Genomic DNA, 23,086 nt, shown 5'->3' on the forward strand with positions numbered 1-23,086 from the left:
TTATTATTTTCAAGTGACTTTTGTTGGAAACTAGGTAGGGCAAATTTACTAAGTTTGTATATATAGAAACCTAGCGCTAGCACTTTCTGGGAAGAGGCAGTAGGAACCCGGTGTTCATCAGGCAACTTCTCAGCAAGACCCCCCAAGACAGAAGACCTAGCGTTTTTGCATAAGCAGAGCTAGCGTTTTTCAGCAAGACAGAAGCCTGGCGTTTTTGCATGGCAGATCAGCCTCGGCGACCACAAGACACAACAGATCAGCCTTAGCGATAGCAGATTCCCCGGCGACAGTAGATCAGCCCTAGCATTTTTGGTTTGCAGATCAACCTTAGCGTTTTTGCAGATCTTCGCGACGAAATCAGATTCCCGCAGCAGATCCTCGCCGCACGGTCGAATCCCGCGAAGTTTGCAGATTCAGCCCAGAAAACGCAGATTTCAGCATCTGCGTTTTCAGCGTGTCGCCGTCGCATCGTCGTCATCGACATAGAGTCAGAATTCAGCAGATAAATATTTGCAGATTTCAGCCCCTTAGCATTTTCAGATTTCAGCCCGTCTCGTCGTCGTCCTCATCGTCGTCGACATCGTCGGCAAGTCCAAAGCATTGTAGAGATTTGTGCAATCAATAGTAGACTGCTCTCACCATAGAGAGTGGGGCCTTCGGAGGAGGGTTTGACAACTTCCTGGTGTCGTATTCTTCACTCTCTATCTCTCAATCTCAGCACCTTCATTCACAGTGTTTATCCACTTTGTTTGTGATCCATTGCACTCTCTCACTAAAGGAACGAAAGGCTCTCCCTTCCGTAAGTAAAAGGAACCTTGAGCACAGTTCGGAGCACTCATCTTGAGCAAAGTTCAACATTCACTTCCGCTGTACCATACATCTACATAAGTTGGTAGGACTTCTTCTGTTGTTGCTTGTTCTTCTTAGGGTTTAGGCCCTTTGGTCGGGACCTGCAAGTCGGCTCCGTTCTTCAATGGCTTGGCACGTCAGCAATTTGTGACAAAATGGATATGTTGGAAGTGGTTTCAGGAATTTTCCTCCTCGAAGATTCGTGAAGAAGGTGGACCACGACCATAGCCGAAGTTGGAGCATTGAAGCCGCAACAGATCAGTTTGTCGCTTTCGGCACAGCCCAAAGAAGCAAGCATTGCAGAACTTCATGAAGTTCAAGTATCACACGACCCACGCATCAGAGTGGGCCGGCAAAAAGTTTTTCGGCGGATTCCAGGAGTAGTTGGCGCACTCCCTCGACGCCATGCAGCTCGGTACCAGTACCTCCCTTTAAAAAGGAGGGGATGTCACGTGCACATCTAACCCTATGTGCATGTGGACAAGCTATCTCAGGTCTAGGGTTCAGGTTTAGCCTAGGAAGTGTTCTGGCACCCTTGTGAGCCTGTGCGCAGGTCGTGCATGTCCAAGCACTTAGAATAGTTGCATATCCTTTGATTGCACACAGCAAGATCATTAGCATGACATTCTGTACCCATCATGAGCATTTTCTAGAGCATAGAACCCTTTTTGCCAGTATACACATTTTTCACTTATTTATTAAAAAGTTACTTTTGTTGGAAAAGTAAGTAGAGAAATTTGCTAAAGAACTATAAAAGAAAACTATTGGGCACTCAGTAGAAGCAGAAGAAGCAAGAACACAAGGAGGCAGGCACCCGGCAGTCAGGCAGCACCTCAGCAGGAGCCCTAGCGTTTTCTCAAGAAGAAGAAGATCAACATTTTCAGCCACTACCACCAGCGTTTTCAGTTTCAAGCCTTCGACTCGCAAGAACCCGCATCCTCTGGTTGCAGATCCTCGCCAGATTCCCCATCTAGTACCAGATCAGCCTAGCGTTTTCAGATTTCAGCCAGATCAGCCAGTGTTTTTGCATTTCAGCCTAGTCCGACGAAGCAGTAGATTCAAGCCGCAGTACCGCCACAGCAGCAAATCCCCAACAAAGCATCTAGCATTTTCAATTGTCAGCCTTGACACCATCGTCGTCGACATCATCATCATCGCAGTCCCTATCTTGACGACGCCGCCTTCGTCATCGTCATTGCAGATCCCTATCTTGACGACGACACCTTCGTCATCATCATCGTAGATCCCTATCTTGAGGACGATACCTTCGTCGCCATCATCGCAGATCCCGAACTTGACGACGACACCATCATTGTCGTCATCATAGTCTCCATTGTCGTCGTCGACATTGTCATCATCGAGTTCACAGCATCTAGACCATTGTACCAGATTTGTGCAATCTATAGCATAGACCTCTCTCGCCATAGAGAGTGGGGCCCTTGAAGGAGGGTTTGAGAACCCCGTTTGGCGTCGTATTCTTCTCTCTCTCTCTCTCTCTCTCTCTCTCTCTCTCTCTCTCTCTCTCTCTCTCTCTCTCTGTGCACTTTCATTCACAGTAGCATTCACTTTGTTTGTAATCATTGCACTTACACTCTCTCTCTCTCTCTCTAAGAAGAACGGAAGGCTCTCCCTTCCGTAAGTAAAAGGAACCCTTGAGCACAGTTCAGAGCACTCATCCTGAGCACTATCAACATTCACTTCCGCTCACCTTACAAGAATCTAGAGGGTTCTAGAAGTACTAGAAGGATCAAGAAGGTTCTAGAAGATTCTAACCTCCTCAAGAAGAACCTAGAAAGTTCTAACCTCCTGAAGTAACCTCCTTAAGAACCTAGAAAGTTCTAACCTCCTCAAGCACTAGTATAAATAGGGGTCTTGGGCCACAAGCCCCTTAGTCTTGCCAAATTGTTATGAGCGCGTCTAGAGCTAGAAGAGAGCAAGAGGAGGAGCTCACAATGTACAAGAACTTGGGACTTGATTATAAGCTTAATCTTAATTACAAGACTTAATACTTTATTAAGAGAACTTGATACAAGACTTTGATTACATGACTCGAGTACAAAACAAGGCTCGATTGAAAGGAAAAAACTTGAACATAAGACAAGAACTAGAAGAGGACTTTCCTACCTTGCACCTAAAGAAGGCGACGCAGCATTTGATCAACAAGAGTCAGTGATTTTGAAACCTGAGCAACTTAAGCTAAACGCAACCATAAGTCAAGCTCCTGAAGATTCTACTTTTCTTTCTAAGATGAAGAAGCAAATTGCCAAGGACCCACTTGCCCATAATATTAGACAACAACTACAAGGACAAGGTGTTAATGAGGACTTTCAAGAAATTGATGGACTAATTTACTATAAGGGTCTTCTCTATATTCCACCAAGACCAACACGCTTGGAGGTACTTCAGTAGAGGCATGACCTTCCATCAACAGGGTATTTTGGGGTAATAAGACAATTGAGCTTCTATCCCGTGATTTTTGGTGGCCTCAAATGTGGAAGCTTGTCAAAGAGTATGTAAGCACTTGTGACACTTGCAATAGATCAAAGGCCCCTCGTCATCGTCCTCATGGGTTACTCTATCCCTTGCCCATTCCAAGCAAGCCATGGTCATCCATCTCCATGGATTTCATTGTAAAGCTACCCTTGTCACAAGGATTTGACTCCATTTTACTGGTGGTGGATCGGTTTACAAAGATGACACACTTCATTCCAACCACCAAAACCATCACCAAAGAAGGTACAGCCAAACTCTTTCTACAGCATATCTATCGTTATCATGAGTTACCGGATGACATAGTTTCCAATCGAGGCCCACAATTCATCTCTAGCTTCTAGAAAAGCTTATTCAAGCTACTCATAGTACAAATCAACCTCTCCTCAACCAATCACCCACAAAGTGATGGACAAATAGAGAGAGTGAATCAAGTTTTGGAACAGCATCTCCATTGTACAATCAATTATCACCAAGATAATTGGGTCGAGCTCCTATCGCTAGCAAAATTCTCCTACAATAACAGTTTTCATGCCTCCACCTGTTACACTCCATTCTTTGCTAATTATGGTCAACGTCCCAAAAAGGACATACACGCGCACCATCAAGTCAAGAATCCAACTGATGTTAATCTTGCACAACATTTGTCTGCAATTCACAAAGAACTTACAATTCATATCAAAGAAGCTCAATCCAAGTATATGGGAAGTGCAGATCTACATCGCATACAGCAACCAAAATACAAAGAGGGGGATAAAGTGTGGCTTCTTTGGAGTGATCTGCGTTCATCGCGCCCCTGTCACTAGATTATCGAAGGCCAAGCCCATTTAATATTATCCGTCAAGTCAATCAAGTTGCCCATCAACTCCAGTTGCCCTCATCCATGATAATCTATCCGGTCTTTCATGTCTCAATCCTAGAACCTTGTCACACATCTAACATCCCATGAAGAGCCCTACAACCACCTCCTCTGGTTGAGATTCAAGAACATGACGAATATAAGGTTGAGAAAGTCCTAGATTCTCGAGTTTCGCGTGGTAGATGGAAAGGATATGATGTCAGTGAACGAACATGGGAACTAGCACGCAATCTTTAGCATGCACGTCTCAAAGTCCAAGAGTTTCATCAACAACATCCATGGAAGCCCAAGTCAAGGAACACCATTGCTCCTCGTAGGTTTCGTCGCTAGAGGAGGGGGTAACGTCATGGATGCTTGAGAGTCGGTCTTCTTGAGTTTCCTACAGGAAAGCACTAAGGAGATTCTGGAAAGTCTTGGAAGATCCTAGAAGAGATTTCTAGAAGACTCTAGAAGACGGCATCATTGCTTATGACATCACTTGTATCATCACCTACATCATCGCCTGTGTCATCGCCTATGTCATCGCCTACATCATTGCTTATGTCATCACCTGCATCATCACTAGAAGGTTCTAGAAGTTTAAAGAAGAATCTAGAAAGTCCTAGAAAGTTGAAAAAGGATCTAGAGGGTTCTAGAAGAGCTAGAAGGTTCTAGAAGATTCTAGAAGATTCTAACCTCCTCAAGAAGAACCTAGAAAGTTCTAACCTCCTCAAGCACTAGTATAAATAGGGGTCTTGGGCCACAAGCCCCTCAGTCTCGCCAACGCCAGTTGTGGGATCCTATGAGGAAAGCCAGTTCTTGCCTTATGTTCAAGTTTTGTCCTTGCAATCAAGCCTTATCTTGTACTCAAGTCATGTAATCAAAATCTTGTATCAAGTTCTCTTAATAAAGTATTTAGTCTTGTAATCAAGATTAAGCTTATAATCTAGTCTTAAGCTCTTGTACAGTGTGAGCGCCTCCTCTTTCTCTCTTCTAACTCTAGACAAGCTCATAACATCTCAGGTTTTTGGAGTGCTTGGTCAACCTTTTCACACACGTGTCAACCTGCAATTGATACTTGTACTTCGCTCTGGCAAACTTCTCCGTCGAAAAATTTGCCCAAATCTTCATTCTTTTCTTCAGTTCCCGTGCCGGATTTCAACTTTTCTTTGCCTTCCCACTAGAGATGTTATCTCTGTTAGATTCTCCACGAGAACCCATGTGTAATCTCGGATTCTTTATGGCTTATGCCTTGTAAGACAGAGCGATGAAGACGGGAGTGTGCCCGATTCGCGATGAAGGGTGGGGGTGGCTAATAAGTCCGGAGTCGGGGCACGAAGATTCTTCAGTAACAATTTCAAAGTGTCCAAGTGCCTTGTCTGCTCTTTGATAGGACCGGTATGATTTGAGAAAAGCACACGCCTAATGCACTGATACCACTATCACAGGACTTGGGCACCCCAAGTCATGAATCCGACGACACACAAGAAAATCACTTAAAATACTTCAAAACTTCAAAACTTCTTACAAGGGATGCCAAAAGCAAAGCCCCAAAAGCAATTAAACTCAAAAGCAAACTGTCCCAAAAGCAACCGGTCCTCAAAAACTGCCAAAAAGCAGCCAGCGTGATTTTCGGAATTCCATAGAGTATGCCACATCAGCATGTCAGCGCGAAAAGCGAAAATCCGTACTTTTGTTCCACGTGGCATGTCAATGCGAATTTCGGACGTCCGTACAATTGCCACGTCATCTGTTCGTATTGTTTGTCCACGACAGCAAGTGGTCATGCCACATCACCATTTTGTGACAATATGACTATTGCGGACTCATGGCAGCAGGCCATTGTGAGCAGAGGTATTATTGTGCCTAGCAGAGCTCAATGGATTACTACGCAGGTTCAGGGTTGCCTCATGGGTTTCCTGAACATATATGCGCCCAATGTGGCAAGTGCACGAGTAGAGTTTTGGTCTCATATTGTAGATCTTTGCCGCATGCAGAGCAATGGTGTGTTGGGGGGGACTTCAACATGTTGGAGGACCCCTCTGACAGGATTGGAGGTGGCCGTGTGTCACAAACTGCTGACGTGTCAAGCCACTGAGGAACCGAGCTAACCTACATATCCCGGCCGAGGGGCCTAAACCCTAAGAGAAGTAGCAAAAGCAACAGAAGAAGTTTTACCAACTTGCAAAGCCTTGTCGAGTGGCCTATGTTTAAAGAGAAGTTCCCACCAACTTATGGGACCCCGTTTGATGGAGCCCAGGGGACCTAAAGGCATAAAAAATTAAAGCGGGGCCAACACACACACACACACACAAAGCAGTAGAAGATGCTGACGTGGCAGATCTGTACAGATTTCCACAATTTGCGCTCGCTATGATGACGTGGCAGCAATAAGGATTTCCACAATTTGCGCTCGCTGTGCTGACGTGGCACCTGTACGGATTTCCGAAAATTGCGCTGACAGCTTTTCAAGGCCAGCTTTTGGAGCAGTTGCTTTTGAGTTTATAGCTTTTCATGTAAACTGCTTTTCAAGGCCAAGGGCCTTTAAATTTGTGCAAAGGGCTCATTCACTAGCATGCTTCACTGCGAAGGTGCAAGGATTGGAGTACCGGCATTGTACTCAATTGAAGCAATATAAAGAAATATCGAAAGGGACACCAAGGTTTGGGGCCAATACTCTCTGAGGTGGAATTCCGCCACTCCATGTCGCGTGTGCTCTCTCTCTTTCAGTTTAGTTGTTATTGAAGTGCGAAAAGTCCGTTCAATCTATCCTTTCCTATTGGCACGTGGTGCCCGTCCCCGTGACACCATGCTACTGTGCACAGGGCTGAGTTGGCAACTTGGGAGCGTCTATGTATGCCTTTGAGGGTTTTTGAAGTTTGACAGCACTCAGGCTTTGTGAGGCCCCCAGACAGCTTGTCTTTTTCTCGTTATGACCTGCAGAGTAGGAGTGAATCTATCTCCGATAGATCGCTTCTACGCCAGTGACCACATCTGTGACAAGGGGGGGATTTGTTTGCATCCTGGCAAGGACTATTTTTTTCGACCATGCGCCATTGATTCTCACTGTGACAGAGAGACACAGCAGGGGGGGTGCGATGCTACGCATCCCTGAGAGGATCTTGTTGGATCCAAGTCTTAGAGAGCGAGTGGAGGCACTTTAAACAAAGCTTGGACACGCAAGACACCCCTGCTGGTAGAGTGGCCTCTGGACTAGCTGAGCTTAGTCGCTTCTTCCTTCAGGAGTCTGCAACTCGCTTGGCTGCAGCGAGGGAGGAGGACAAGCGTCTCTGACGAGGCATCGGTTTCTTGCAGAGGATGGAGGAGCAGCATCCAGACAGTCCTTGGTTGGAGGAGCAGATGCAGCAGGCTAGACAGGAGTCGGCTCGCATTGAGGAGTGGCGTCATGAGTTTGTCTTCCATCGGCAGGCATCTCAGTGGACTCAAGTGGGTGATAGCGTTAGTGGGGAGTTTTTTGAGATGGTGGGGCCTCGCCATGCGCACACTAGTGTTAGCCAGTTGAGAAGACCCGACGGATCAGTTGCTTCAAAACCTGAGGATATGCGTGCAGTTGCTACTGACTTTTACCATGATCTGTTGTCAGTTGAGCCACAGTCAGCGCATCAGGATGTATGCAAAGAGCAGGTTTGGGCACAGATGCCTTGCCTTGTTACTGAGGAGATGTGACAGAGACTTGAGCTTCCCCTCCAGATAAAGTAGCTCCATGAGGCCCTCAGAGCACTCCCCCAAGGTAGTTGTCCAGGGGAGGATGGTTTGACCCCCAGCTTTTTCTTAGAGTACTGGGACTTGCTTGGTTCAGATCTTTGCAACGCATTCTAGCACGTTTTGCACACAGGCGAGATGCCTGACAGCATGAGTGAGGGTATGATCTACCTGATCCCCCAAGAGGGAGGTTCCTTGGATGAGATTCGACAATGCAATCCATTACCATCCTCAACTCATCCTACAAAATTCTAGCAAAGGCTCTGAGTTTGAGGATTCAGCCACTACTCAAGGAACGTAGTATCCTTGACAACATCTTCACTTTTTGGGAGGCGTCGACCATCGCGCGTCTTCAAGGAGAGGATCTGGTGATACTCCTCGATTTTGAGAAGACCTACAGCAAAGTTGACTGGGACTTCTTGGAGAGCACTCTACTCAGGATGGGTTTCTCAGATGCTTGGATCAGAGGCGTGTCATCTCTCTACAGGCATGCGCACAGTCAGGTGCTCTTGGTAGGGCGAAGAGGGGAATGCTTTTTGCTCATGCGTTTGGTCAGACAAGGTTGCCTGCCCTCTAGCCCCCTTCCTCTTTATGTTCTATGCTAAGGCAATAAGCAGATTTTATACTTCTCAGTAGGTTGGCTTGCGTGGTCTTGAGCTCCCTATTAGGGCAGATGAGCTTCTTGACACTGAGTTTGCCGACGACTCAGCCTTGTACTTGGAGGGCCAAGAGGCCAATCTGCACAGGTGTGAGCACGCTTGTCACGTGACACATCCAACCCTATGTGTCCGTGGACAAGCTACAGCATGACCAGGGTTCAGTTTAGTCAAGTCAAATCTAGAATAGAAAGTGATCTCGCACTTTTGTGAGTCTGTTCGTTGACCGTGCATCTCCAGACACTTGGATTAAATGCATATCCTTTGGTTGCACACAGCATGATCATCAGATTTCCATCAGAACCCATCAGGAGCATTTTTACAATGCATAGACCTATTTTCCCTATTTTTGACATTTTTCACTTATTATTTTTAAGTGACTTTTGTTGGAAAGTAGGTAAGGCAATTTTGCTAAGTTTGTATAAATAGAAACCTAGCGCTAGCACTTCCTGGCAGAAGAGGCAACAGGAGCACCCGCTCAACAGGCAACTTCTCAGCATAACCCCAGATGCCCTAGCGTTTTTGCATCACAGCAGATTAGCTAGCGTTTTTGGATCAAGAACCCAGTTCAGCCATCGTTTTTGCATCTGCATCGGCCTGGCGACAGCAAAGGACAAATCAACACTAGCGTTAGTGGTTTGCAGCAGCAGATCCACAGCATGTTTGCAACAGGACCCATTTTCAGCCCTAGCGTTTTTGGTTTGCAGATCAACCTCAGCGTTTTGCAGATCTTCGCGACGGAATCAGCCCTAGACTCAGCGTTTTCAGATTTCAGCAGTCAGACTCCATAGTAGAACCCCCAAACCTCGCAGATCTCACCTTCCCGCAGCAAATCTCGCCGCACGGTCAGATCCCGCAAAGTTTGCAGATTCAGCCCGAAAAACACAAATTTCAGCACCTGCGTTTTTAGCGCGTCGTCGTCGGACCGTCGTCATCAACATCGTCACCAACATAAAGTCAGAATTCAGTAAATAAAGATTTTCAGACTTCAGCCCTTAGCGTTTTCAGATTTCAGCACGTCTCGTCGTCCTCATCGTCGTCGACATCATCGGCAAGTCCAAAGCATTGTAGAGATCATTGCAATCATAAGTAGACCGTTCTCGCCATAGAGAGTCGGGCCTTCGGAGGAGGGTTTGACAACATTCCGGTGTCGTATTCTCTTCTCTCTCTATCTCTCAGTCTCATGCCCTTCCATTCACAGTGTCCATTCACTTTGTTTGTGTCCATTGCACTCTCTCACTAAAGGAACGGAAGGCTCTTCCTTCCGTAAGTAAAAGGAACCTTGAACACAGTTCGGAGCACTCATCTTGAGCAAAGTTCAACATTCACTCCTGCTGCATCTTACATTGGCATCAGAGCTTTGGCAGTGTTCTATATCACTCAACAAAAGAACCACATAATTTTTTTTGCTTGTTGCGGTCGCACGTAACCCAAGTCCTCTTGGGCGTGTCGATTCCTGATCGTGTTTTTGAAGTGTGACAAGAAACCCAAGAAAGAAGGGTTTGTCCATCCTCCCCTTGTGCCTCTTTTCACTCATTGAGAGAGGACCGTGCACTTAGCGGCCGGCCAATCGATGTGAGGTAGGAAAAAGCAACCTTGGTGTGAGCGCAAGGCCGCCAAGGGGTGGGCCCGCGGAAAAGAGCAGAACTCGGGTAAAGAGAAGATCCTTTTCTAACACAGGATGCAAGCAAAAGAAGAACCTCAAGAACTCAAGAACTCAAGAACCTCAAGACCCTCAAGAACCTCAAGAACCCCAAGACCCAAGACCCCCAAGAACCCAAGTTCCTCGTGAACTTCAAAACCCAAGACTTCAGTGGATGATCATCACCCGAAGCGGAATGGATACTTCGCATGAAGGTGGTGAGCATGAGAGTAGCGAAGAAGAGTTTTCCGCACCATGAGGTTTTTCTGACCCTCCCCCTTCCCCATCTACGCCAAGGATTGCACCAGATCCTATGGAGGCTTGGTGCAAGACGATGATGGACATAATGACAACGTGGCACGAAGCAAGAATGGCAGCCATGGAGGGTGAGCGCGAGCAATTACGCTTGGAGGCCAAAGAATTTGATTGCAAGTACGCAGAAAGAAAAACAGAATTGGATCGCAAGAACGTTGTTCATTCTTCCTCTCTCATTTCTAATGTGCAGGCGAAGATTGAACAGAATCAAGAAAAGGAGACTCTCTTAGTCTCTTCTTCTCCCAAGCATGACACAAGATTTGCATGATGATAAGCATAATGAATTGCATGATAATGATAAGCATGATGATTTGCATGATCAAGATGTGATTTCTCACAAGCATGATGATTTGCATGATGATCAAGATGTGATTGTTCACAAGGATGATGTGTTAGTTGATACTTTCTCTAGTGAAGCTAACCTCATTACAGATTCAATCAATCACGAAGAACCGATCTTGGCTCTCGAGTCGAGGTCTACAGAACCCCCATAGGAAGATTCGATCAAACACGAAGAACTGATCTTGGCTCTCAAGCCTAGGTCCAAAGAACCCTCAGAGGAAGTATTATGTGTTCGCATGATTAGTCAGCACGCATTGTTCGAGTGTTTCATTCGTGATCGTTTCCTATATTTTAGTCAGCGTCTTTATGTGATCCCTTTTCCTAGGCATAACATATTGTACGTTGCGCACGTTTCACTCATGAATGAACATGGATGTATGTGAATTGTTCATGGAAAGCTGAAAAGTATGCATTCAAGGAAGTCACATTCCATGTCTCTTCCTTGGCACGACACAATTGTAGAAAGAGCACAAGAAAGTATCAGCACTAAGTATGGGCATTTCCGTTGTGAATTGCCACAGTTGATTGATTTAGATCAGCAAGACAAGATTCGATTTCATTGTTTGCGTGTGTGTGGTGAACAGTTTGGCACTCCGCCTCTTTGTTCATCTACATTGCATGCACAGTCTTTGAGGACGACAAGATTTTTTTCAGTCACTTTACATGGAATAGGTATCTTCATGTTTTTGTGTTGGAAGTGGTTTCAGGAATTTTTAGCCTCGGAGATTCTTGAAGAAGGTAGACGCATGACTATAGACGAAGTTGAAGCATTGAGGGAGCCACAGAAGACTTTGTGTCGCTTTCGGCGCGGCCCAAAGAAGCAAGCTTTGCAGACCTTTATGAAGTTCAACTACCGCACGACCCACGCATCAGAGTGGGCCAGTGAAGAGTCCTTCACAGAATTCCGGATGATATTAGCGATCTCTCTCGACGCCATACAGTTTGGTACCAGTACCTCACTTTGAAAAGGAGGGGATGTCACGTGACACATCCAACCCTATGTGTCCGTGGACAAGCTACAGCATGACCAGGGTTCAGTTTAGTCAAGTCAAATCTAGAATAGAAAGTGATCTGGCACTTTTGTGAGTCTGTTCGCTGACCGTGCATCTCCAGACACTTGGATTAGATGCATATCCTTTGGTTGCAAACAGCATGATCATCAGATTTCCATCAGAACCCATCAAGAGCATTTTTACAATGCATAGACCTATTTTCCCTATTTTTGACATTTTTCACTTATTATTTTTAAGTGACTTTTGTTGGAAAGTAGGTAAGGCAATTTTGCTAAGTTTGTATAAATAGAAACCTAGCGCTAGCACTTCCTGGCAGAAGAGGCAGCAGGAGCACCCGCTCAACAGGCAACTTCTCAGCATAACCTCAGATGCCCTAGCGTTTTTGCATCACAGCAGATTAGCTAGAGTTTTTGGATCAAGAACCCAGATCAGCCAGCATTTTTGCATCTGCATCGGCCTGGCGACAGCAAAGGACAGATCAACACTAGCGTTAGTGGTTTGCAGCAGCAGATCCACAACGTGTTTGCAGCAGGACCCATTTTCAGCCCTAGCGTTTGTAGTTTGCAGATCAACCTCAGCGTTTTGCAGATCTTCGTGACGGAATCAGCCCTAGACTCAGCGTTTTCAGATTTCAGCAGTCAGACTCCGCAGTAGAATCCCCAAACCTCGCAGATCTCACCTTTCCGCAGCAGATCCTCGCCGCGCGGTCAGATCCCGCAAAGTTTGCAGATTCAGCCCGAAAAAAGCAAATTTCAGCATCTGCGTTTTCAGCGCGTCGTCGTCGTACCATCGTCATCGACATCATCACCGACATAAAGTCAGAATTCAGCAGATAAAGATTTGCAGATTTCAGCCCCTAGCGTTTTCAGATTTCAGCCCGTCTCGTCGTCATCCTCATCATCGTCGACATCGTCGGCAAGTCCAAAGCATTGTAGAGATTTTTGTGCAATCGTAAGTAGACCGCTCTCGCCATAGAGAGTGGGGCTTTCAGAGGAGGGTTTGACAACATTTTGGTGTCGTATTCTCTTCTCTCTCTATCTCTCAGTCTCATGCCCTTCCATTCACAGTGTGCATTCACTTTATTTGTGTCCATTGCACTCTCTCACTAAAGGAACGGAAGGCTCTCCCTTCCTTAAGTAAAAGGAACCTTGAGCACAGCACTCATCTTTAGCAAAGTTCAACATTCACTTCCGTTGCACCTTACAACGCTCTTGAGGTGTTTTATTGTGCATCAGGAGCACAGATCAACTAGAGGAAGACAGTGGCTTTCTTGGTTGGCAATGCTCCTACGCTTGATTGGTCACCAAGTGAGGGTTTTAGATGGATTCTCCCAGGGACTGCAGTTCGTTACTTGGGTTGTCACGTTGGCCTAGACTTGTCCCTGAGCAGCAGATTGCTCCCCTCCTCATGTCCATTAGGAAAGTTGCTGCATTGGAGTTCGGCACAGCTCTCTTTGGTAGGCAGAGTTGTAGTGGCCAACCAAGTGTTGTTGGCTACTATGTGGTACATCACGTCTTGCTGGATCTTCTCGAGCTCCTGTATTAGCCAACTAGAGAGGCTGATCGTGAACTTTCTTTGGTCAGGGCGTGACTTAGTTAGCCCAGGCCAGAGTAGCCTGGCAGGTCATCACCTTACCATGCTCTTAGGGGGGGCTAGGGATCACAGACAGCATAGCAGAGCAGAGCTCTTCTTGGAAAGTTTGTTGTCAAAGGACTACTTCCAGGGGAGGAGCCCTAGAAGGAGTTGTTGCTTCAGCGGCTTCGAGCTCGCATCCCTCATGCAAGAGGCCCTTGAGGCTTGGAGCCCTTCCATCAGATCAGATGCGCAAAGTTGGTCTGAGCAAGAGGTTGGAGGATCGATTTGCTACGAGCCTGCTTTGATCTTGGGAGCAAATGCGGAGTGGCCTAGAGCAGCACCAGTCCACTTGCACGGAGGAGCTCTTGAGACAACCCCTTGTTTGGAACCCCATGGTTAGCACTCAGAGGGGCCACCTGGTTTGTAGTAGGCCTTGGGGTCCCATGGCAAAGGGCCAACCCGCACTCTCGGCGATTGGGTTCAGTTTTCAGGTTTGCCTAGAAAGCCCAGAGCATCCAGCTACAAGGCATGAAAGAGGTGCAGAGCATATGCCACGACATTACAGAGGCTTTACCAGCTAAGTGGCTCACCCCTCTAAAGACAGCAGCTCCCAGATGGATGGGGGTCTTCACGCAATTGGAGGTCCTCATTGCAGTTCATGCTTGCTCGGAGTCCGTACCCCCCATGTTCTTTGAGATCCAGGGCGAGGGTCGCCTACACAGAGTCTCAGTAGAGGCTCCACAGGTTGCGAAGTGCTGTTTTTAGAGAATACCAATAGTGCGCATCTGTCGGAGGACTTGTGTCACAGATCCTAACCCAGCAGATTGAAACAAGCCACTAGCGGCTTTGGGCTTGGGAGAGCTGCCCTCTGGCACGAGTGCAATGGGACCCTGGAGAGCGGTTTTGGAGAGACCCCCTCTCTTCAACCGATCACCCTGGAATCCCTTTTTTTCAGTACACTGTTCGACTCGGGTGACACATACTAGCAGCACGGGGAGAGGCTCATCCTGCTGCAGCACTTCATTGGCAGGAGGAGGATATCACAGCTAAGTTCTTGTTAGGCTTTTGAGAGCGGTTGTGGGACTCCAGACAGCCGAGGCGAGCCACTTTGTTCCAGTGGCTAGTTGCACACAAAGCTACAACAATGGGGAGTTGGCTAGTACATAGTGGCTTTCCGGCACCCTGTGCAGCTTGTGACCATCCTTTGGAGAGTCAATGTCACTGTCTGTGGGACTGTCCCATGGCACAACAGGTTTGGCTTCACGTTCTTAGACTGATGCCAACTCTTTCCACAGCGCGACAGTACACTTGGGGTGTTGTTGCCTGGTCCATCCTCACGGGCCCTGCTCTCCATTTTGAGCTAGCCTCCACCAACAGGATGATAGTGATTCAGGGGGGTCAAAATACACTTTAGCCTACCAGAGAGCTTACCCCCAAGAGTGGTGCATTGAGAGAGAGGTGTGTTGGGAGCTCGTCTGGGGCCTCACACTCTGGTTTATTTGGCGGGTTCATTGCTTCCGCATCTTAGAGACTCGCACTCTCCCACCAGCGGAGACTGTTCGTGACTTTTAGTTAGAGTTGATTCATACTCTCAGAGGTCAGTTTGAGAGACTCCAGGGAAGCTCCGACCGCATGCAGGAGTGCAGAGAGGCTTTCCTGCGACTCTAGCACTCAAGGCCTTTCTTCACCATGGTCCATGGTGCACCCAGATGGCACTACCGGCCACCTGTGTGGCTCTTTCCTCCTCCCATTTTGTGATTTAGCCTCATTGTAGATATTTTGTTACTCACTGGAGTCTTGGAGACTATCTCCATCTTTTTGATATAGCCCTCTCTAGTATAGGTGGTTTGTAGCCCTATGGGCAGTTTTTATTAACTAATGAAAGGATCTAAGTTCATTTTGCACGGCCAACTTTGACTTTGATTGTGAAAATGCCTCCTCAATTGTCAGAAAATCTCTATCCTTGATGACTGTCGACATCAACGCATAGTTCATCTGTAATAAAGTCCCATTTACCTCAGCAAACCGAAGTCGTTGAGAGCATAGTGTCGTACCGGCATCACGCCAATTTGATGGAAAATCTAAAGTTACTGCATCTCACAAGGGGTCTAACAGCCACTTTGATAACTTGTCTGACTTGCTCCCGGGAGAGGAGCTACTAGTACATTTGGCTCTATCTTTGCACTATGGTGAGAAACACTCATCTAAAACGGTGCATCTTTCTCCATAGCTTGAGGAACGGGAATAGGAAAAGAGGGTAGAAAGAGCATGGAGCCTGTAGAGGACATCCTCCATTGAGTCCTCTCTGACCTCCTTGCCGGAGTCACAATCCCAAATAGACACTGCATCCTCTGTAAAAATCACCTCCATGCCTAGCTGTACAGCTCATGCACAAACATAAGATGAACTTCAGAGCATAAAGAACCCTAGAGGTATACATACCCCCTCTGCCATTTGGAATCAACTCCAAAAATTCCTCTCGTTGTGAACAAAAATTTCACATTTGTCGCCGATAAAGATAGTACCACAGTGTCGCCGCATGGTGGACAAAAGATCCTTCGAAGGTGTCATGCCGTGTGGCACCACTATCCAAAATCCAATCACGACCATATCCGAAATCCAATCACGGCCATCTCTAACTGCAAGAGCGTCGCAACCTCCAATGTCCCTAGAGAGTCCTCTGAGGGTAGAATCTTAAATGAACAAAGGCTGGTGATTGCACCACCATTGCCGAAGAAGTCGAAGAATCTCCAACTCGCTTTGGACACTTCCTCCACATGATGGCTACCCAAGGGCACCTTGAAGGCCAAATGAGAAAAGGTATGGCTACTAGAGATGTTTGTTTTTGTTTACCCTTTTGAGGGTTTAGGAACTTACATATGGTACATGTGTAGGGATTTTTCAATGCGAATCAGAATTTAAACTTGTTCCACTCCTATTCAACACTACAGCCTACTACACAAGGTTCTTCTTTTTGTCAAATCTATACCCTGGTACAGTCGACTTTAACTTGTGCAGTATGTTCCCAATCAGAAAACGTCCATATTAGATTGTTTTTCTCGTTTGTTCTAAAAATATGGCCTCATGTGTGCTACAGCTCAAAACTTGCATAGATGTTAAAGTTTGCAAAAACATTGAGGATTGATAAGTGTTGAGCAAACCTCGACTCGAAATGTGTTGCTCAAAAAGTAAGCAAGGCCCGCTGCAGCAGCAAGCATTGCGGTCTCCACAAGCCGCTTGGTCTCACTAAAACTGTCATCTGAAATCTCAGAGAAAGTGTCGGAGCCCAAAAAAGCTGGAGATGAAAAGGGCGATGATGATGTTGATAAAATGGTCCCATTTTCTCCATTTCTCTGCTCTCTAGATTCTTGACTCAGAGGTGATGATGTACCTTCTGACTGTTGATTAATGGACCTAACTAGGGGTAGGTCACCTCTGCTTTGCCCAAAACGCCCAGCATTTTTGTATGGCACAGATAGCAGAGCCTCAGAGTCATTCCAAAAGGCTGTTATATCTCTGTGAAGTTGAGAAGCGCCTGCTCTTTGCAAACATGAATGTGCAAATCTGCGTGGATTGCAAGCGTGAAACCAGCAGCCTATTTGTTTGCAAAATGCACGACTGTCGTCGCTGGAGTTTGGAATGGTTTTATTAGAGTATACGTACTCCGTTCGACAGATGACTGCGCCATGCAATTCCATTTCAGCTCGAACAGACTTGGCTAGCCTCAGGACTAAGTGACACGGATCATTTAAGAGGGGGGGTTGAGGGGATCATTGGACGGGAACTCCATGCGCGACCGTCCAGGTGTTCTGGGCCGTAGATGGCTTATTAAAACTAAATCCGGCCAAGAATTAAACCCGGCGAAGGGTCTGTCCAGGTTTAGTTCTAAGCCGTCCAGGTTTATCGTTTATATCATTGTCTAAAACGGCTTTGGTTTCAAATGTGAGCGGGCGGACGTAGTGGTTAGCCCATGCTTCAAAAAGCATTGAGAGGCGACGTCCTGGGTTCAAACCCCGCCTCCCAACGGTGCCGCTATTTTTTGGGTGGACTTGTCCGCCTCGAGATCCCCGCCATCGTCCTTCACCGTCGATCCCTTTACCCGCCCCCACATCGCATCATGTGTCACTTAGTGTCATGGCTTGGCTAGCTAGCAATGCGTTTACTTACCGTCACAGTCCAAGGTCGGGGGGCAACGGATCGTGTCCGTTCATCTGCAGGCGATTATAAACCGTAAATTCTTGCCTAAAGCCACTCAATGAGTGCCACATCAGCAGATGGGACATATTTTTTTAAAGGCCAATCATTGGCACATACATCAACGCTCGTAACGTGGAAGGTCAATATCAATCACCGTAATCTGCCACAGCAGTCGCTCTCAACCTCTTGTAATTTGCCTAGGGACGTTTTCCCTACCCATAATGCTCTTGCATGGGTAGGGTGAAGTGCACGAGTGGGAGCGTGTATGAGTGAGTGCAGCGATGGAGAGGAGAGGAGAAGAGGAGACCTTGTGTTTGCAGGGGCTAAAACCCAAAGGACGATCTTGTAGACATAGAGATGTTGTGTGTTGGCATTGTGGTCATATAGAGCATGTACGTAAGCGTTGTTTTCGGTGGATGAGACAGCACAGGAGACAACATAGGAGGGATGCTATCACTTTGGATGTCGTTGGAGAAGATGTAACGTATGTGGCTACACATGATGAAGATGTCGCCTTTGCTTCCATGTTTACTCTTGACTTTCTTATGTTGGTTTTTGACGACACATTACCTTCGCATTGTATACTAGATGTGAGTGCTAGATTTCATGTCACGCCAAGTCGTGAGTGGTTTAGCACATACGCTAGTGGAATGCTTTGACGTGTGTGTCTAGCTGATAGTTCAATGCATGACATAGTTGGTGCACGAGATGTTAGACTATTGTTGCTAAGTGGTGCATCATACGTGTTGCGAGATGTATGCCATGTGCCAGGTTTGACGCAGAGCTTGATCTCTGTGAGTCAGTTACGAGACAACGGATGCCAGGTAGTGCTGGATGAGCACAATTTCAGATTGCATCGTGGACAGTTAGTCATAACGAGAGGTACTAGTGTTGGCATGATTCATGCGATGCGAGTACATCACGTACGAGACGGCACAGTCTTCGTGAGTACGCAGCCATGCAGAGAGATGAGACATGTTCGTTTGCAGATAGGTTGCGGATAGGTTGCATGATGCTCCAATTTGTGAGCACGTTGAGCCAATTGTGCAGACAGTTATGCAGCAGGGCATGTCATTCGTGGATATGATGACATATATGTATGGCTTGAGTGTGATTTAGTCATTCATGGATATGCTTAGGCCAGAGGCTGATGTGTGTGAGTTAGAGTTGGCATTGCTCTTACCACACAGGGTTCAAGACAGACAGATGCTCTTGGTGCGCAGGTGACATGTGATGGACACGAGGATGGATTCCAGGGATCGAAGTTCGAGTGTCAAGGTGATTTCCATGAGTGGATTTTTGAGCCAGATTTGAGTGAGATGGTCAGATTGGCAGATATTGCTAGGATTGCAATAACATTCGGGAGATATTGCTAGGATTGCATCAACATTTGGGAGTCTCATGTACGAGATACTGATCTCGAGACCCGAGATTGCATTTGCAGTAGGTGCATTTGCAGTGGGAGTAGTTAATCGTGCAATGACTAATGTTGACCTTGAGCATAGGGGCACTTTTCAGCGTATGGTGAGATACCTGCACGATGTGTGCGGCTTTGGTGAGGAGTATGGTGCCGATCGCTCTATACTTTCTCTACGATTAGAGCTGGATGCACAATGATTTAGTGAGCCAGTGTGCGTCGGCTGAGGTCATACTTGTGATGGCCTTGTACAGGTTTTCTAAGGTTTTCTTTTCTCTCTCACGGCCACATTGGCCTTTACGTAGAGGTTGTTGGGGTAAAGCCCCATGTGGCCAGTTAGGCCAGGTGCCCGCCTACCATACTGATTCATTATGTACATAATAGAATAAGGGGACTCACATATTGATGGTAGTTTTAATCTCTCTAGACTCATTTGTGCCAAAAGCATTGCACGATCTTTGCCATAACTCTCTTGTTGTACATGCATCCAAACCAATGTGATAGACAGACTCACCAAGGTGTAATATGATCGTTGACGTGCAAGCTCATCCAAGTCCTCCCACTCATCTTGTGAGTCATAGACTCTGGCCTAGCATCCATGCCCTGTAGTGGCAACACTTGGTCCAACTAAGTTAATGCATCATGCATACCTGCTTTCCAATGCTCAAAGTTTGATGGTTCAAACTTGTACGGAAAAGCACAAACCTTGACAATGATGTACATGCCAAATCCATGGAGATAACTTGTGACAAGACCAAGCACAAATCGATCAACTGACAATAGCCAAATCCCGGCTAACTTATACACCAAGTACTGTCAAAATACAACAAAAGATGGCATAAGCTGTCTAAGAGAAGTGTCAACAAATATGGTGATCAATGTAACAAAACCAAGTGAGCAAAACCGCTCAAATGATGCCAAAAAACCCGCTCTAATCCAGGAGCACTATGTGGTAATCGATGAAACTATCATCAACAATCTCCCTCCTGAAGAGATTACCACGTATATGTCAAATGACGTAATCGGGTGAGCAAACACTCTCACAATGCAATGCCAAAACACTACGGCAAAGCAACCACTGAGTGCCAAATAATCAAAACACGATTGCAAACCATGCACATAAACAAATAAACTCGCAAGAAAAAATCCGGCAGAGTTTCGACATTATTTGGCTATCTAACCATAATAACCATACATGCCATAAACATGCTCAAAACCATGAGCAAATCATGTGTAAAATCCGCACTCAAGCATACATGAGCTGCCCCAAAGTCTCAACTCTTTAAACTTGGAAAACAATCATATAATCCGAAACACAAAGTGCATCAACCGCAGTCTACAAGTGATGCATATACTGGCATAAACTTGGATGCAAACCAACCAAAATATGACACAAATTGATGCTCAAAACAATTGAAAATTAGTCCACATATGCCATTGCAAGGCGAAGAATATCATCCGCCGAAAAGCGCACATCATGTGCATCCACATGGCAATGTAGACGAGCATCAAGCATGTACCAAATGTGTATCAGATGAGCATCCGAATCAACTGAAAATTCAGCTCACAATCTTGCCAGAAATGCATGCAAAAACTCTCTGCAAACTGTGCACCACACTTTCCAAAATCTGCTCAATCGCATAAGTCAATGCAGATAACCTATGATGAATCCAACTCTCAAATCCTTAGCGTCCACAAGAATGCATACATCCACAAAGTGTTCTCAACGTATACGCATAAATGTGTTGAAAATCTCAACCCACACTCTCTTCACTGAGAAAAAAACATCAATGCGCAAAACAAGAGAATGACAAAGCTCAATCCGAGCTCTCCGAATGTAGAAAATCACCACAATAGGCATACATAATCTTCAACTTTTCGAATACCCTGCAATCGGATAGCCTATATCTCCCAACACGTTCAAAATTTGCATAAACTTCCCACTGCAAAGTTGTAGACCACATGAAAATGGTTGGGAACCAACGGGAATGGACCTAAAATGTGTTGTTTTTACAGGTGGAAACAGATTTGTAAAAATCTGCAGCTGTGTACCCTATACGTGCAGGCAGTCTGAGTGACATATCTCAAAATTGATAAAGATTTTGAGAAAACATTCTTCGCTCATCACCTCCCCACACCCCACATGATGTGTTTCGTTTGATCCATAGGTCAAATTTGACCTTGGAGAATGATAATAAAATCTCTCTCTCTCTCTCTCTCTCTCTCTCTCTCTCTCTCTCTCTCTCTCTCTCTCTCTCTCTCTCTTATGGGTAAACTATGGCATTGATCAAAGAGGTTGATAGCCTCATTACAAAGAAAAAAAATTTATAAGCTAAGCAATGGAAGGCTTTGCTACAGCAACATCTCTGAAGTGACTAAGTTGTGGAGAGTTGACTTTCAACTTTTGTTTTGCATACAATGTCTTCTAGCTAAGTGGGATGAAAAATCTATGCACAACCAAGTCTTGGACGATGCATGTAGTAGTAATGTGGCATCCAATTCCTCTCTCATTCAATTTATGTTCCAACAAAGAATGTTGAGAATGTGGGATATAGAGGAGAGCAGGAGTAACATTCCAAGAACGTTTTCATTTGTGGAATTCCCAAAGAGAAGCTAAAAAATGCCTCCTTCTCTTGCCATTGTTGTTGACTATTTTTTCAAACCCCCTTTTGATACGTTGGGACTTACAATTTATGGGGCATATAAATTCAAGAGCTCCTTGCTAAGGAGAAAGGCCAATTGTATCAATATGAACTATTTTCAAAGTGGAAGATTAACCTTCATAATAGTGGATATATTTGAGAGGACATAGGGAATGGCCATTGGCCTCTAGATTAACCACCCAACCTTCCTTACATATCTTAACATAGGATATATAAGGCCCCTTTCTCGGGTCATGATCTCGTAGCTCCCGTGTTAGTAGGCCTTGCATGTCCCATGCTTCACACTACTCCCCCCCCTTTAAGAATAGTTTTCATCCTCAAAAACAAAAGTGGGAAATCATTCTAATCACACTAATGTTCTCCTAAGTAGAACCCTCCTCATACCTATATTTCCACTTCACCAGTACTTGATGACATACATGATGCCTTGTATGTAAAACATGAGAATCTAGAATGTGCTATGGTTCATGAGGCAAACTTGGCGGTTCAATAAGGTCAACCAAAAAATACATGGCTATGACATTTCCATCCATGCCTAGTAATTTCCTCAAATGACTAACAGGGAAAACTTGATGCAAACTTGAAGAGGATGGTAAATCCAACTTATAATTGACCTTGCCAATATGTTTAATAACTTTAAATGGACCACAATACTGAGGAGATAGTTTTGGAATTGGACTTGTCTTGAGAGTGTCAAAATGTTTTGATACACATAGGAAAACATGGTCATCTTCTTCAAAAGTAACCAATCGTCGTTTTTCATTAGCCTACTTTTTATATCTAGCCTTGGCTTGTTAACATTTCAATAATGAGTACGTAACATGGGCATATGATTCTGTCAAAAGTCCTTAACTTGTTGGATTTTTTTGTTGGCCAACCCAATTGAGGTGATTGAGCAAGGTTGGTAACCGTACATTGACATAAAGGGACCAAACCCTGAAGAAACATGTTTAGCACTATTATAAGCAACCTTTATGATTGGGAGATAGTCTTCCAAATCTGATTATTTCTTACTTACATAGGAACCTAGCATATCTTCTATGACATGATTTAGCTGTTTGGATTGACCAGCACCTTAAACTTAGCTTAGTACCCAATTTTTGAAATATTTCTGGCCAAAAATGGCTTTAAACTTACGATTGCGATCAACTATTATATTTGGTGGGTAAACCATACAACTTGTAAACGCTCTCCATGAATAGGCTTGCTAATTTTGGATATTTAAGTGCCTTTGTAGGAATAAACCTACACATTTGGCTAATACGATCAACCACAAATCAAATGGAATTGTGTTGATGTATAGTGATTTGTAGGAATAAACCTACACATTTGGCTAATACGATCAACCACAAATCAAATGGAATTG

At 45.5% G+C, this 23,086-nt stretch overlaps 1 protein-coding gene across 4 annotated transcripts in view; it reads right to left on the reverse strand.

Annotated features, from left to right (window-relative positions):
* Positions 1-17,202, reverse strand: part of LOC147465753 (uncharacterized) — a 101,008-nt gene extending 83,806 nt beyond the window's left edge. For 2 of the 4 annotated variants that reach the window (XM_086521600.1, XM_086521611.1), the window contains exon 1: positions 16,605-17,202. In XM_086521600.1, the coding sequence (XP_086377726.1) occupies positions 16,605-17,141 (537 nt within the window). In that variant the 5' untranslated portion in view covers positions 17,142-17,202. The remainder of the gene's footprint in view (positions 1-16,604) is intronic. The other 2 variants (XR_015189407.1, XM_086521608.1) reach the window with 2 other exon arrangements.
* Positions 17,203-23,086: the final 5,884 nt, after the last annotated feature.

The sequence above is a fragment of the Adiantum capillus-veneris genome, chromosome 1 (assembly GCF_014529385.1).
Source record: "Adiantum capillus-veneris isolate H3 chromosome 1, ASM1452938v2, whole genome shotgun sequence".
NCBI classification, from domain to species: domain Eukaryota; kingdom Viridiplantae; phylum Streptophyta; class Polypodiopsida; order Polypodiales; family Pteridaceae; genus Adiantum; species Adiantum capillus-veneris.